At 40.1% G+C, this 15,823-nt stretch overlaps 1 protein-coding gene across 2 annotated transcripts in view; it reads left to right on the forward strand.

Annotated features, from left to right (window-relative positions):
- The window catches only part of abat (4-aminobutyrate aminotransferase), a 34,920-nt gene extending 22,818 nt beyond the window's left edge, over positions 1-12,102 (forward strand). For both annotated transcript variants that reach the window (XM_077534350.1, XM_077534359.1), the window contains 11 exons: positions 1,061-1,110; positions 1,204-1,284; positions 3,678-3,770; positions 4,246-4,308; positions 5,083-5,146; positions 5,352-5,500; positions 5,625-5,762; positions 6,333-6,500; positions 6,625-6,771; positions 7,072-7,183; positions 10,503-12,102. In XM_077534350.1, the coding sequence (XP_077390476.1) occupies positions 1,061-1,110; positions 1,204-1,284; positions 3,678-3,770; positions 4,246-4,308; positions 5,083-5,146; positions 5,352-5,500; positions 5,625-5,762; positions 6,333-6,500; positions 6,625-6,771; positions 7,072-7,183; positions 10,503-10,624 (1,187 nt within the window). In that variant the 3' untranslated portion in view covers positions 10,625-12,102. The remainder of the gene's footprint in view (positions 1-1,060; positions 1,111-1,203; positions 1,285-3,677; positions 3,771-4,245; positions 4,309-5,082; positions 5,147-5,351; positions 5,501-5,624; positions 5,763-6,332; positions 6,501-6,624; positions 6,772-7,071; positions 7,184-10,502) is intronic.
- Positions 12,103-15,823: the final 3,721 nt, after the last annotated feature.

Raw genomic sequence — 15,823 nt, forward strand, 5'->3', positions numbered from 1 at the left:
ACCGGGACGAGACAGTTCACAGTGGTCTTTGTGAGCCACAAGCTCGCTACATGAATAGTAATGGCATTTCTGATGTCTAAATATCTGAAGTAGTATAGGGATATACTTGAGCTTCTAATTTAATTAACCAGCTCAGTATGCCTAACTGAAAAGAGCAATAAAAACACGTGAATGATTTGGGAGTGTCACACAGTGTCATTGTTGTGCTTCACTGCACTCTGCTGGTTGGAAGTGGGAAACAACTTCAATTTATGTAAGCCAGCCAATTAGTTTATATAAGAATCAAAATTCAGAGCTCGATTGTTGTGTAATTGTCATAGATGAGACCCTAAGCTTGAATTCTTTGATTGTTTTTTTTTTTGCAAATAAATCAGTATATGATAGTGTTATGATGTCATATTTTGTAATACTACTGAATGGATACTAAGACTTTGTTGTTAAAAGCAAAGTATATATATATATTCTCAAATTGTATCAAGTACTGCTATAATAACCAACAGCAGCTTAGTAGGTCTCCAAGTGTTTATCAAAAACAAGGCAGAGGTATTCTGAAGTATATGTAATATTATGGGAAGCTAAACTTAAAAAAATAAAAATAAAAATGCAAATATCGATTTAATTGAAATTTAATGCACAGAAAGGTCAAACATTTGACCTAAATAGAGGTTTGGGAAAAATCTGCTCTGAAAGCTCAAATGCAAAAGCTAAATACAACAAAGATAAATAAATACTCAGTCAAAAAAAAAAAAAAAAGTGCTGCACGTGAAAGTTTAAAAAAAAAAAGAAAGAAAGAAATGTTGAACCAGTCTAAAGATCTCTCTTATGATGCTAGAATTGGTGCATAGCAAACTGTGCGGAGTTGCAAAAACAACTGCATCCTTGACAAATGGCTTAATTCAGAGACACAAATACTGGAAATTATTTTTCACTTGGCATAAACTTTTATGTGGTATGTAGAGAAATATAGGTAAGGCCTTGTGCAATATGTGTTATCTGGATGCATTGAAATGAATTGAGCTTATGTTATGCATAACCCCACCCTCTTTCTGTCCTCTCTCAGGATACAACCACCCTGCGCTCCTCAAACTGATGACCAACCCCAACAATCTGGTAGGTCAACTTCTCAATCATGTGAGGTGCAATTATTCATTTGTTGCTCAATTTTGTTTTAATTAAACACGCTGATTTCCTGTCCTGTTTCAGAGTACAGTTGTGAACCGACCCGCCCTTGGAATCTTGCCGCCGGAGAATTTTCCAGACAAAATCACAGAAAGTCTACTTTCAGTGAGTCACTTGCACGCAAACATGCTCCTCTTCATTCAAGTGTTCATTACTTAGCTGCAGCACTGTATAATACGTACGGTTCGGGGTGTCAAAATTAGTGCGGTAATTTTGAATTAATTTAAAGTTTCTTTAACGCCACTAATTTTTTTAACATGCGATTAATGACTGCTTGGAAAGCCTGTACTGGGGGAATTCCAGTCGCAACGAAGCAGAAAGAGCCAGGTAAAAATTTAGCAGCAATACATTTTATAATTCATATACTGTATTTGTGGAGGCTGGGATTAAGTTGTATTTTATCATTTAAAAAATGTGCAGAATTTCACAAGTTACTTCATGGTAAAGATTAGGTAGCTCTTAACATGAAAAGAGAAATGCATGGCTCTGTCTTACAAATGCAATATGCCATCTAGTGGCAGAGAAATGACTTCAACACAAATCAAAATCACAGTACAGCACATCTTTTTAATTTTAACTCAATTTTGTGATTTATTATGAAATTACTATATCAATGACAAAAATATGCACTCATATTTCTATTAGGTTAACATTTTCCCCCCCCAATTTTATGTTAACAAGCGTATGAAACTTGCAAAAATATATATTTTATTGTACATTTAGAACAGATATAACATTTGCGATTAATTGTGACTTAACAATTGAAGTCATGCGATTAACAATGATTAAAAAAAAATGTGTCACCTGATGATCACCTACTTACGATAAAATACAATGAGTTAATTCATTTGATCCCAAAGACGTACAAATACGTTCTATTTTAAATATTACCAGTGTACCAAAGACGTATTTATACGTTTTTTTGTTGTTGTTTTAATGCTAGAGCATACAGAAGCTATATTTCCTCTAATTTTCCGTGTGACTGTGCATTCACGCAAACTTCTTGAGCATTCCATGGATTACGGTGAGCGACATCCACTGACTTATATACAGACTCACAATGCCACTTAGCGAGAAGTGAAGCCACCGGCAGCCATCTTACGTTGCCACCCACTAAGCCGACCAAACTTGAAAATATTCATTTTCCCGCAGTGTTTTTATGTTAATTTACTGTCTCCACAGTGAAATGCCGGCGTGCGTGACGTCTGGTTTTACCAATAAGACTGCAAGAAGCGCTACATGCACATTTCATTGTTATGAAATTAATGGATACATAAATTTTCTCTTATAAGCTATATCTGTGAGGGCTATTCAAAGACTTGTCCGCATCATGTTGTCAGAACCATGAACAATGAAATGAACGCAAAGGCCATCAGGACAAAATTGGCTGTGAAATGTAAACCCAACTGAGTCCATTTATATACAGTAAGCTCTTGAGAACATCAGACAAGCACATGGCAGCCAAACCAGTATTACACCTGTCCAAAACCTGAGATCATAAATTACATGATGTATGTATGTTACAAAAAAAATTCAAACCACTTGTACGTCATGTGTCAGACGATTAGATTCAGTCCTAGTTTACTTGTTTTTAATCACAGGTTATTTTAAGCATAATTAAGTCTCAAAACAATTTTTAAAAATATGGGCCCACATCGTCCACTCAAAAATAATGGAAAACGTAATTTAGTAAACGTGAACATTTCTGAAATGCGTGAAGAGCCTCATTGAAGAGGCTCGTAAACTACGCCCATATTTGGACTTCCTGAATGGCGCGGTCGCCTGTAGCAGTCTCGTCACTGCTGAGTGTTTGTTTGTATCATGATGTATGCATGCTTGAAACTGCAGTAGAACAACTATGTGCGCACCCAAACTGCTATTAAAACTGTAAGTGAAGTGGGAATGGTGTCCTGTTGTGTACGTGGTACGCGCGCTGGCTGGCGTCACCGTAGTGACGTAATGCTCATTCATTTTGGCCGGAGCCGCTCTGTCCCACAACACGACATGGCTGTTCGCCTTTTCCACTCCATTAACCACACATACTAAAAAAGTTTGGGGTTTTTTTGGTTTATGGGAAGATAATATAAAAAATACAAAAAGTAAATACAGCTGCAGGTTAGAAGGAACATTGTACAGAAGGCTTTGATGCAGCCTCTGAATTTAAGATAACGGTTGAAGCAATGGTATTACAAAAAGGGCCAGCAGGAGGCAGCAGAGTATAAGAGATAACAGGGCCATGTTGCAACAAGCTGTTTTCCCCACAGTTTTAAACAGATTTGTGAATAATTATGAAACTAAGCTATATTCTAATGCTAATTGCTGCAAAACGGAAACAGATAGATAGAAATTTACTTTTTTTTTTCCCCTGATGAATCAAATCCAAGTCAGTCAAAATCCAGCAAAACAGCAGGGAGCAAAGGGGGTTTGCTTTAGTGAAAATGGCTGTGAGTGAATGAGTTAACAGCACTGCAATGTGTCGTTTTCTTGCCCTTATTCAGGTGGCTCCTAGTGGAATGAGTCGCGTCCAGACGATGGCCTGCGGTTCATGCTCCAATGAGAATGCTTACAAGGCCATGTTTATCTGGTACAGGGTGAGTGAATTCACTCCAGCGAAAAAGATGTGAAGAAGAAAAGCAAATGTGATGTTTTGTTCTGTTGATGAGGATTATGACTATGATCGTGATTATGATGCTGATTTGGCAACTGTGTAAAGAAAATACGGGAACGGTATCTTAAGCAGAACCAAATCCATGCATTTAGTTATAATAGTAACAATGCTATCAATTGGAATGCTGCTTACATTACCACATTTAATCATCTTGATCCGGTACATGTTAGCTCAAGCATACAATATAAATGATAAAGATAGAGAAGGATAGGTGGAGAAGGGGGCATCATGGGAGATGTACAAGCCTTTGGCATCTTAACTATGGGATCTTTAAGGAGACGCATTATTCATTCCTGACTGTACTGATTTGATCAAAAAGGGAAGCTCATTGGTCAGTTACTGTATTTGAGTCATTAATACATTAATGCAACTTGATCTCAATGTGTTTCTTGGTGTAGAATAAAGAACGTGGCCACAGCATACCATCTGAAGTAGAACTTCACTCCTGCATGATAAACCAGGTAAAGAAAAGACTTTACATTAGATTTCCTATTATATTCATTCCATATTAGCCTAGAGCTGGGTGGTATATCGTTATTGTATCGATATCTAGGTATCATCGTGCAAGATATTTGTATTGAAAATGAAAACGATATCTGTCAACAATGTGGACTGAACACGCTTGCTGTGCATATACTGCTCAAACCATCCAACCACATACAATACAGTATCATCCATTCAAGTTTCAATATGTCCCCATTTTGTCTTTATTTTAGCCCACGCGCTCTTTCTGTACCAACTTTTGTCTACCTTGACTGACACTCAATTTTTTGTATGGATTAAAGAAAGTAATACAGTACAACGTATTGTACGGGGAGCCTCAGAAGACAATACAGGCTTGCACAATTCATATCTTAAGACATCACTATATTAAATAGGTCTAGGAGAATCTTGCAGTGTGCAGCAGGCCTTAGTACTAAAGCGATGTAATGAGTCCAGCTATACATGCATGGACAAAATGAGACTGAACACACACTTTTTTTTTATTTTTATTTGTTGCTGATTTGTCAATACGTTCTAATTAAAAAAAAAAAAAAAAAAAAAAAAAAAAAAAAAGCACTTTCCACCTTTTTTGGCTTGATATTTTGCTTTTGAGGAGGTGGGAAGATGCTGAAACCATTGTTATCAGCATATATGGCACAAGTATTAAAATATGACATTTTGCCCATATTACCCTAGTTTCGGCGACAATCATCTGTGTTGGTTTTTACCCTTTTATTTTCTGTTTTTCACAGGGCCCAGGTTGTCCAGACTTGAGTATTTTATCTTTCATGGGTGGTTTCCATGGCAGAACTATGGGTAAGTGTCAACTATAAGCTACACAGTGCTGTAAATACTGTTAGCTTAATAATCACCTTTTATTTGCTTTTATTTCCTCACAGCAACTACTTTTTTAAAAACGATCCTAGAAATGACTGATTAAGAGCTATCACACCAAGGCATTAAATTATAACTATGATAATATTTTAATGATTTGTTTTTTTTTTCTGTTTGTCTTGCCCAGGCTGCTTGGCAACGACACACTCCAAAGCAATACATAAGGTGGATGTGCCCTCTTTTGATTGGCCGATCGCCCCATTCCCATACCTGCAATATCCACTGGAGGAGTTCAGCAGAGAGAATGCACAGGAGGAGGCTCGCTGTCTTGAGGAGGTACGTTCTCCATGCGTGCTCTTAATTAACAATAATACCGTAATGGAGCCAGATGAGGTGGCTCGGGCATGCGGTTAGGATGCCTCGTGGAGGCCTCGCTAGTGAATCTTGAATGTGTCTTCAGGTGGAGGACCTGATCGTAAAGTGGAGACACAAGGGTAAACCTGTTGCCGGGATTGTAATTGAACCCATTCAAGCTGAGGGAGGAGACAATCACGCCTCTGCGGATTTCTTCAGGGGCCTTCGCAAAATCGCGAGCAAGGTAACAGTAACGACAACAATTAGCTTCTTCAGAGCTTGCAACTTTTCAACTCATGTACCACAACATGAACCTTATTCATCAAATCATACATCAAATATGAACATAGTAGTGAATGAATGAATGAATGAATGACTGGTGGTTGAAGTGTTGAATTATCCATAATCTTCCAAAATATTTTGGTGTTTTTCAAAAATGTTAAAGGTCTGATTGCAGCAAGTTAGTTTTAAAGGACACAACCCGTGTTTCATTCTGGCTCAGTTGTGTCTTACAAATCCAGTGCGGGCCGATATTATAATGAGTCCGCTATGAGGTTATACATGGTCTGAGCTCCTTTCCTATTATTTGCTGCATCATTCGAGCTAACAAGCAATCTAACGAGAAGAGATTTCTTGCTGTTTATTGATGCAGAAAAGTAAAGAGATGTTATGTGACGTCTGAGAATGAATGATTACAATTCACTGCCTTTTATTCAGTTGAAGACCCCGACTGCGTTGATTCCGTTTTGCTCAGATTGTTTGACATCACAGTATCTTCTGACTTATCACTCCATTTGCCGGTTTCTCCATCCAGCATGGCTGTGCTTTCCACGTGGATGAGGTCCAAACTGGAGGCGGGTGCACGGGAAAGTTCTGGGCCCATGAGCACTGGGGCATGGACGACCCCGCTGACATTGTCTCCTTCAGCAAGAAGCTTCTGACTGGCGGCTACTACTACAAGAATGAATTTCAGGCTGAGAAGGTTTGCCATTTGCACGATTGCCTGAACTCAAGGCAAAAAACTTATGTCTCATTTTCTCTGCAGTATTTGGAACCCCCTCGCTGTCTGTCACAATTTGCTCTTTTCTGTTTTATGCTGTTTTCAGCCCTACCGCATCTTTAACACATGGATGGGTGACCCCACAAAGAACTTGCTGCTGTCCGAGGTGCTCAATGTGATTCGCACAGAAAACCTCCTAGTGGAGGTGACCCGTTCAGGAAAAGCTTTGATGAACGGCCTGTATGAGTTGCAGGTAATATGTTTACATCTATGTGGCAATGAATATAAAGTTGTGGATATGATATGTTGTGAATATAAAAATTGTGTTGTTGATTTTGGTAACTTATTGACATAGGTCCTTGACTTATATCTTTTATTTTTGTTTATATTGGATGCACTGACTAGGTGAACCCCAAATTGTGTGTTAAACATAAATATGTGTCACAATATATGGACTCGCTGGTTATTATTCAGTGCACCATTTGAAAAACATACTGTAGGCTCAGTAGCTCTCGCCTGGTGAGAGTATGACCTCGATGCGTCTGCTCCTCAGGCTCAGTATCCTGGCATCCTGAGTCGAGCTCGAGGACAAGGAACCTTCTGTGCCATTGATGTGTGCGATGATGCAACACGCAACAACATCCTTGTGAAGGCTCGGAACAAGGGTATGTATGTCACTCTTGGAACTATTTCTCGTTTGTGAACAGAATAGAAACAAGAGGGTCATGCCAACTAAAACTCTGCGGTCGCATGCATATAATCAACTTGAGTTGAGTTGATTTGATTCATGAATGAATTTCAATATGAAAGTATTGTCAAGGTCTTGTAGCAGATTGAGGGATGGTGGACACAAATGTAGGGAAGCACAGTATGAGACAGGGATGGAAGTATGCATGAAGTGTTTACTCAAACAACAATGAAGAGTTGAGTTAACAACTGGGACTGGACTGGACCTGGCATGAATGGACTCGACTTGCCTTGACGTGGAGTGACGGGGCTAAACGTGAATGGACTTGACTTCACGTGATTGAGGCTAGGCTTGACTTGGATTGGCTTGGCTCTGGCTTGGCTACAAGACATGGCTAGTCGAGATGTAACGCTCGAGCCTCCCTGCTCGAATCCGATTCGAGCAAATGAAGCGGAGGCGTGTCGAAATAGTGATTATGGAAATCCGTATACCATACAATAAAAAAATATCCCTGTTCACAAACATCCATCCATCCATTTCCTTGACCGCTTATTCCTCACAAGGGTCGCGGGGGGGGGGGGGGGGGGGGGGGGGGGGGTGCTGGCGCCTATCTCAGCTGGCTCTGGGCAGTAGGCAGGGGACATCCTGGACTGGTTGCCAGCCAATCGGAGGGCACACAGAGACGAACAACCATCCACACTCACACACTCACATTCACACTCACTACATTACTGTAGTATTGTCATGCATTAAAAATACTGTTTGAACACCACAGACAAAAATAGTGACGCAGACTTGTGGTAATCACACTTTAGAAGGATGAGACAATCCCACAGTTGAAAAAGATAAATGACATGCACCAAAATTTTATTGAACATATGAAATGTTGAGCGGCACGGTAGTCGAGTGGTTAGCACGTCCGCTTCCCAGTTCTGAGGTCTCCGGTTCGAGTCCAGGCTCGGACCTTCCTGGGTGGAGTTTGCATGTTCTCCCCGTGCCCGCGTGGGTCTTCTCCGGGTACTCCGGTCTCCTCCCACATTCCAAAGACATGCATGGCAGGTTAATTGGGCGCTCCGAATTGTCCCTAGGTGTGCGTGTGAGTGTGGATGGTTGTTCGTCTCTGTGTGCCCTGCGATTGGTTGGCAACCAGTCCAGGGTGTCCCCCGCCTACTGCCCAGAGCCAGCTGAGATAGGCGCCAGCAGCCCCCGCGACCCTTGTGAGGAATAAGCGGTCAAGAAAATGGATGGATGGATGGATGAAATGTTGAGCCTCATTGTGAACAAAGCTTTGTAAAAATTCAATGTGCGCAGGTTTGACCAGCAGGTGGAGCTCTTGCAGTGTGTCAAATGCCTCGAAACAGCCCATCATTTTAGGGCAGGGTTCCCCAATTCCGGTCCTCGAGGGCCGGAGTCCTGCAGGTTTTCCATGTTTCCGCCTACCAACGCACATGATTCATATAATGAGCTCATCAGCGTGCCTGATAGCGATCCTTATATTTAGTATCAGGTGTGTTGGTAGGCGGAAAAATGGAAAACCTGCAGGACTCCGGCCCTCGAGGACCGGAATTGGGGAACCCTGTTTTAGGGCAATTGTCTCAAAATTGATTCATTGTTTCGGAAAGACGCAGTTTCTCCATCCCTAGTGGCTAGGCTACAAGACAAGACAAGACAAGACAAGACAAGACAAGACACCGAACATGACACCAACCATTAGCAAAGCACCCACGCTGACTGAACAAATACCAGAGACCAAATACACACCTACTAATGACTGAACAAGACACGCCCCGGGGAGACACAAGTGGCTGAGGGCAGTGATTGGTCAACACACTGGGAAGGGAATTTACACACAAACACACACATGCAGGTGGACGTGGTTACACATGACGAGACAAGGGAGGAGACAAGGAACACATAACAAATCACTGATCCCCCAGACAATAAACAAGAACAACCCAAATTTATGCAAAAACCCAACTCCACAGAAGTGAAACATGACAGGTATATTATAATAGACCATTAACCTGATCCGCTAATCCTAAAAAATTCTGGGGGAGAAAATAGTATTGAGAGTTTCTCAACTTAAGGCCTTAATTATCTTTTTTAAAATGTTGTTTGAAGTAGGAATGGATAAACCGAAGCTTTCCAAAACAATGAACCACTTTCGAGACAATTGCCTTTCTTTGCCCTAAAACGAAGCACCGCTTCGAGGCATTTGACACACTGCAAGAGCTCCATCTGCTGGTCAAACCTGCGCACATGGTATTTACAAAGCTTCATTACTTGCCATCATGTATGAGCCTCGGCATTTCATAAGTTCAATTAAGTTTCAGTAGATGTCAATCTTTTTCAACTGTGGGATTGTGTCGTCCTTTAAAAGTGTGATTTACACAAGTAAAGTAGAAGTTTCAAGTCTATGTATTGTTTTTGTCTTTGGTTTTCACAACAGTGTTTTTAGAGTAGGCTATTATTTATTTACACTTGATTTTCGGCACGTCCGAAGCAGTTGCTGGGGTACTGCTTTGACACGCCTCTGCTTCATTTGCTCGAATCAAATTCGAGCAGGAAGGCTCGAGCGTAACATCTCTAGTTTGAAGGTGACACAAATGACACATTCACAGCAAATTGAAGAAAATAACAACTCGTCATTATTTTATCTGGCTAAATATGGGTAGGATACATTATGGTGTTTGTGCATGAATAGATGCTGCTCAGTGGTAGTAGAGGGAGAAGAGGGTTCAATCCTCAACCCTTATGACCACGTTAGTGTTCTTGAGCAAGACACTGAACTGAACCCTAATTTGCTCCCAGGAGACCTGACAGCACCTTGTGTGGCAGAAGCCTCTGGTTTATGAATATGCGTGTGAATCGGTGAATGTGAGGCCTTTTTATATAAACTAAATAAATATAGAATCGGAACATTTCCATACATTTTTATTAAATATTGTGATAGAATATTTCAGCCAATATCAAAACTCGTCGGGTCTTCACTTTTAGTGAATGAGATCTTAAAAAAAATCTGAATATTATGGGGGAAAAAATTATAAATTTCAAAAGTTAAGTGTATTTTAAGGGAAATATTTCAATTTATTTGAATTGGAATAATTATTCCTTACTGCTTATCTATAATAGCCACAAACTCAGCATATTTCATTTGAATTTTGTGACTGGTGTCATTCTCAAAACTGTCAGTACTTGAAACACCTACAAAGATTTCTTGAAGTTTCTGAACAGCCTCCACAATCAGAGGGAAGACTGCTGACTTGGATGTTGATGTTTCTGTATTTTGTCAATAGGTCTCTTCCTGGGAGGGTGTGGGGATCGCTCAATCCGATTCCGTCCAGCGCTGGTCTTCAAGGAGTACCACGTGCACATTTTCCTCAACCTCTTCAATGACGTATTGGCCCAGATCAAATGAAAGGCAAAACGGCAACATCCAAGCAAGAATCCAGAATAAAGGGAAGGGAAACTTCCTCACCGTCCGTGACCAGATAAGCACAAACAACAGTAATGAAACGACCTTTGAAAGAGCCAAGCTCAGCTGAGTTTATCCAAGCCACAACAATGATAACAACGTCTCCGTACATGTGATGTCATCAAGTTGTAAACTGATTCACTATTTCAAATCATTGTCATAATTCTATAAATGTGTTGGAATGAAGTGAAGCAGAATCGATTACATTTGGATGGATGTAATGTGGCAAAGGTGAAGTAAGAACGCTAAGTCCATCGCCTCCACATTCTTGACCAGCATCACTCTTCTTGTAACCACCACCCGATTTTCCTTGTTCTTTAAGACATCATACACCAACTTTCACAAACACAGCCTTCATCTGTCTTATGTGCACATTATTCTAATCAATAACTACAATGAATGTGATGGAATCTGGTGTAATTTCACATGAAAATGCAGAAAAGCAAGCCATTTGGTTATAAAAGTCAGTACTGAGTAATTGTCCATATAGCTACTAAGGGCCTTTTCACACTGCACTTGTCTTAGTTTTCGCCGTGGGGCTCCATGAAAAGACCACAGCGCCTAGATGCAAGCTTTCCCATATTTGGAAGTAACAGGGAGGCTTTTGGCCTGTTGGCACTCCACCAAGCCCTCTACTTATGCATTTGCCTCCTGACGTCACCGCAACGTCAATCTTGAGTTGAAACATTTTCAAGTTTGAGGGCCCGTCAGGCCGGGGCAATCGTCCAGATTGTCGCCAAACATACACAATGAGGGGTTTTGTCAATTAATGCCTTGAATGCAGTTTGAAAAGGCCTTTACTTGTCACTTAAGATGAATTAGCCATGTATTGACTTTCAACAAACTGTGCAATCATTTTTGCACACAATTTGTGGAGTCCTGTAAAATTACATCCTCATTCTTTATCAATGCCAGAGTGATTTGCAAATTGAGCAACAGCGCAAAAACCAGCTCTTTTAAGACGAGCCATCTTAAAAGTTGAGGACAGCATCAATTAAATGTAAATGATATCAATAAATATCCCGACCTCTAACTCACTACTCAGATGCTCACATACAGTTCGTTTTAACACTTACACACTGATTGTCTGTCCCCATCATCACCTGACATCACTAAAATTAGCATGAATGCTTGTTTGTGAAGGCAGTCGGTCATCTTTGATACAGGATTCAATGTTAGTGATGAGTACAATCAATGCCAGCCTGCATGTCAGTGTCCCATTTTTAAAAAGTCCTTGTAATGATTCTGCCTGTCGCCTTGCTATCAATAGGAATGACTCCGCTTGAAATGTTGTAGTCCAGACAAATGCCAACCTTAAATTGACCATGAAAATGTCTGAATATTTCGTGCCTGCATGGTCTTTTTTTTTTTTTTTTTAATTTAATATCACTTTTTATACTCGTGCATTTATTGCGGCCATTCGTGAAAGCCCTTTCACCCTTGTTTCCATGAGCAGAACAGACTGTACTTCACAGCGATCAGTCTTTTATGTTTACTTCAGAAATAACATGTTTGATTAATAAAGTAAAAGACTAAGCCCAATTGTAGCTCACTCGCTACAGCTAAATGTGTAATTGATATGGAATCCAATAACAACGTGATGATTTCTTCTTTTCTTTTTCTTTTTTACATAAACGTTGAATGATACTGTTGCTCTTTTGTAACCATGGGAACGAAGATTCTGCCAGTGCAAATTGAAATCAAGTGGACTAAAGTTATTGAGCTTAAGCAGATCGTTCAGAGGAGAGGGGTGTATGTAAATTTGTGATTTTTACAAATATGTAGCACATAATGTCTAACAGCTTTATAGCACATACATAAATGTTTGTGTAATTTCAAAAGATGCAGGAGAAATGATGTTTAAAAACTGCTATGAAGTGTCAGACCATCTTTGTGAATGCTTCATGAAGTCTGTTGAGCAATTGTCAGAAATGTGTATCCAGTACGATACCATCTGTCTTGTATGAATTACCTTAACGTCGCATATATTGAAATCTCTGGAGAAGCTGTTTAGTTGCTGAACTCTGAGGAATTCCATAGTAATAATACTGCTCCACTCCTCCGGATCGATCAGTCAGGGTTATAAAGAGGAGAGGGATGCAGTAAAGCTTCTTTAAGCATTTTGCACTCGTGGTCTGATCTAGATGATTATTGATGTAATTATTTTAGATGGCTATTACTGTTGTCTTTAAAAAAAAAATATATATATATATATATATATATATATATATATATATATATATATATATATATACAGATGTCAATGTAATGGGGCAAATAAATGACATTTTGACTAACTTGTGTTTTTGTTTTATTTGTAATTTATCTGCATTTAAATACTATTGCATTTGTAACAGTATTCTGTCATGTTTTGGTTCTGTTTGGGTTGGGTCTAGGTTTGTTTTTGTTGGGGTTCTAGTTTTGAGTTTGTCATGTTTATGTTCTGCTTTCCTTGTCTCCCCTAGTCTTGTTAAGCCTTGTCATGTCCACCTGTGTTTGCCTGCCCTTCCTCATGTGTCAACCAATCAGCACCCCCTACCACTTGTGTCTTGCCCAGCTGTGTCTAATCATTGTTAATTAGTGTGTGTATAAGCGAAATGTGCATTAAGTTTGCGCATGCGAGCCGCCTCCTTTTATGGAGTCAAGCCAGGCACTCTTCATTTCAAATTCGCCATTCTCTAGGATTTACGGTAGTGTGCACGAAAGGGACCCTGGTACGGAGAACGGCAGCCAGTTTTCAAAATAAAATGCCATTTTTTAAAATATAATGTTCTTGACAAGCAGTTTAAAAGTTTTTTTTTTTTTTTTTAAATTGACAAACAGTATAACTTATAAGATGTTTCAGTATAATACAGCACCAATGCACATTTCATTGGGTATGCACACTCTTGTGCGGTAAATAAATTCCATGACCTGGTATTGAGCTATATGTTGATATCAGACCCAGCTACAGAAAGAAATTACAGGGGGGACATTTGACTTTAAAAGGGGGGGCACACTTCTTCAACCTAAATCTAATGTTCTTCAGGGTGTGAACAGTGGCGTTGTGAGTCATGACAATGTCAAATGTGCTCAGAAATATTTTTTGTCACGTAAAAAGCGGCAGTTCATCATGAAATCTAAAAGGCAAACAAAAAAGAATAGTGTAGTTCTGTGTGCATTTATTCAACTCAAAAGTTCATTAGCAACAAAGCCGAACGCCATTTCTGTAGGTATGACTCTGTGACCCAACCCCTTTTATCTGTGAGTGGCGAGCAGTTGCCTTCCTTCACTGGTTGGATTCAAGGCCTTACGATACGGACATAATTTCATATCTCATGGTTTTTGTCAGACATCGCTATTCATTATTATTTGACTCAGCATGAGACTTTGCATCATTTTCAGTGTTTTATGGCATCTATACGCTGCAATTTCTTTTATTGATATTTACTTACAATTATTCACTTCCCTATTTCTTATTAATGTATTAATATAACTTATTTACTTGTATACCTACCTACTTATATTTATTAATTTTATTTTGTGTTATTTCATTTCACTTGCCTGAACGTAAAGACGGATAATGATACAAGAACAATATTATATGGCATCGGTGAAAACTAGGCAAAATTTCAATCTAAAAGCATCATCATCATTAACAAACTTGGCAATAAAAAACATAATTAAACGCATATATGTTGTACTGCAATGTGATAAGTATTTTAAGCCGCCCACATCTTGCATCACTTGCCTCTTGGAGTTTGATTTTGTTTTTAAGTAAAATCCTGTTTGGACTTCTCTGCCTCCTCACCCTGCTTCCTCGCATTTGGGTCCACAATCACACCACAAACATAACAGCATCACTGTGTGTGTGTGATGTTCTACAAATTATCCATGCATGCGTTGTGCGTGTGGCTTGACTGATTAAAATAATAGTTTCCCCACTCACTTGAACATGTGAACGTGGTAACGCGAGGACTCACAGGAATTCCAGCGATGTCAACAAGGGCTGGGAATCTTTGACTGTCTCACAATTCGATTCGATTACGATTTTTGGGTCTACGATTCGATTCAGAATCGATTTTCGATTCGAGGTAGCGAAACGTCAATCACACACTGACCAGCACTTTAAGCTCTTTTCATTTAGTTATTTATTTATTTTTTCCCATGGATATCTCATGGGATGGGGCCAGACAGGTGCAACCCGCGCGACTATTGTGAGGAGCAAGCGCTTCAGAAAATGGGTGGATGGATGACGTCGGCACTGTATTGATCGTGTATGCATTGGCCGATTGGCGCGGGTTCGCTCCTCCACCTGGGAGACCCCATGTAGCTTACATGAAGTAAGCTTGTGTGTGAGTGTGTGAGTGTGTGAGTGAGTGGTTAAGGAAAAAAAAAAATAGTGTATGCATTGCAGTTTATCCATGCATCCACTAGGTGGTAGAAATGTATAATTGTTGATTGCTGCGGCTTCAATAAAAGGAAACACGTTCTCAAATGGGGCGGCACGGTAGTCGAGTGGTTAGCACGTCCGCTTCCCAGTTCTAAGGACTCCGGTTCGAGTCCAGGCTCTGACCTTCCTGGGTGGAGTTTGCATGTTTTCCCCATGCCCGCGTGGGTCTTCTCCGGGTACTCCGGTCTCCTCCCACATTCCAAAGACATGCATGGCAGGTTAATTGGGCGCTCCGAATTGTCCCTAGGTGTGCGTGTGAGTGTGTATGGTTGTTCGTCTCTGTGTGCCCTGCGATTGGTTGGCAACCAGTCCAGGGTGTCCCCTGCCTACTGCCCAGAGCCAGCTGAGATAGGCGCCAGCAGCCCCCGCGACCCGTGTGAGGAATAAGCGGTCAAGAAAATGGATGGATGGATGGACGTTCTCAAATGTACGCAGAGGTGCTGAAAACCCATTTAAAGCCATAAAAAGCTCACAATTGCTGTCAAACATAAACCAAACGTTGTGGACTCAAAATTATTGCTGGAGTACTTCAGACATTTGTATACATTACATCAGGGGTGTCAAACTCATATTAGCTCAGGGGCCGCATGAACGAAAATATATTACTAAGTGGGCGGAATCGGTAAAATAATGGTATATAACTTAAAAACAATTGCTGTCAATTATACGCAGATTTTTTGTGATTTTTGGGCCAGCCTTAAATTATGCAG

This window comes from Festucalex cinctus, chromosome 1, assembly GCF_051991245.1.
Source record: "Festucalex cinctus isolate MCC-2025b chromosome 1, RoL_Fcin_1.0, whole genome shotgun sequence".
Lineage (NCBI taxonomy): Eukaryota > Metazoa > Chordata > Actinopteri > Syngnathiformes > Syngnathidae > Festucalex > Festucalex cinctus.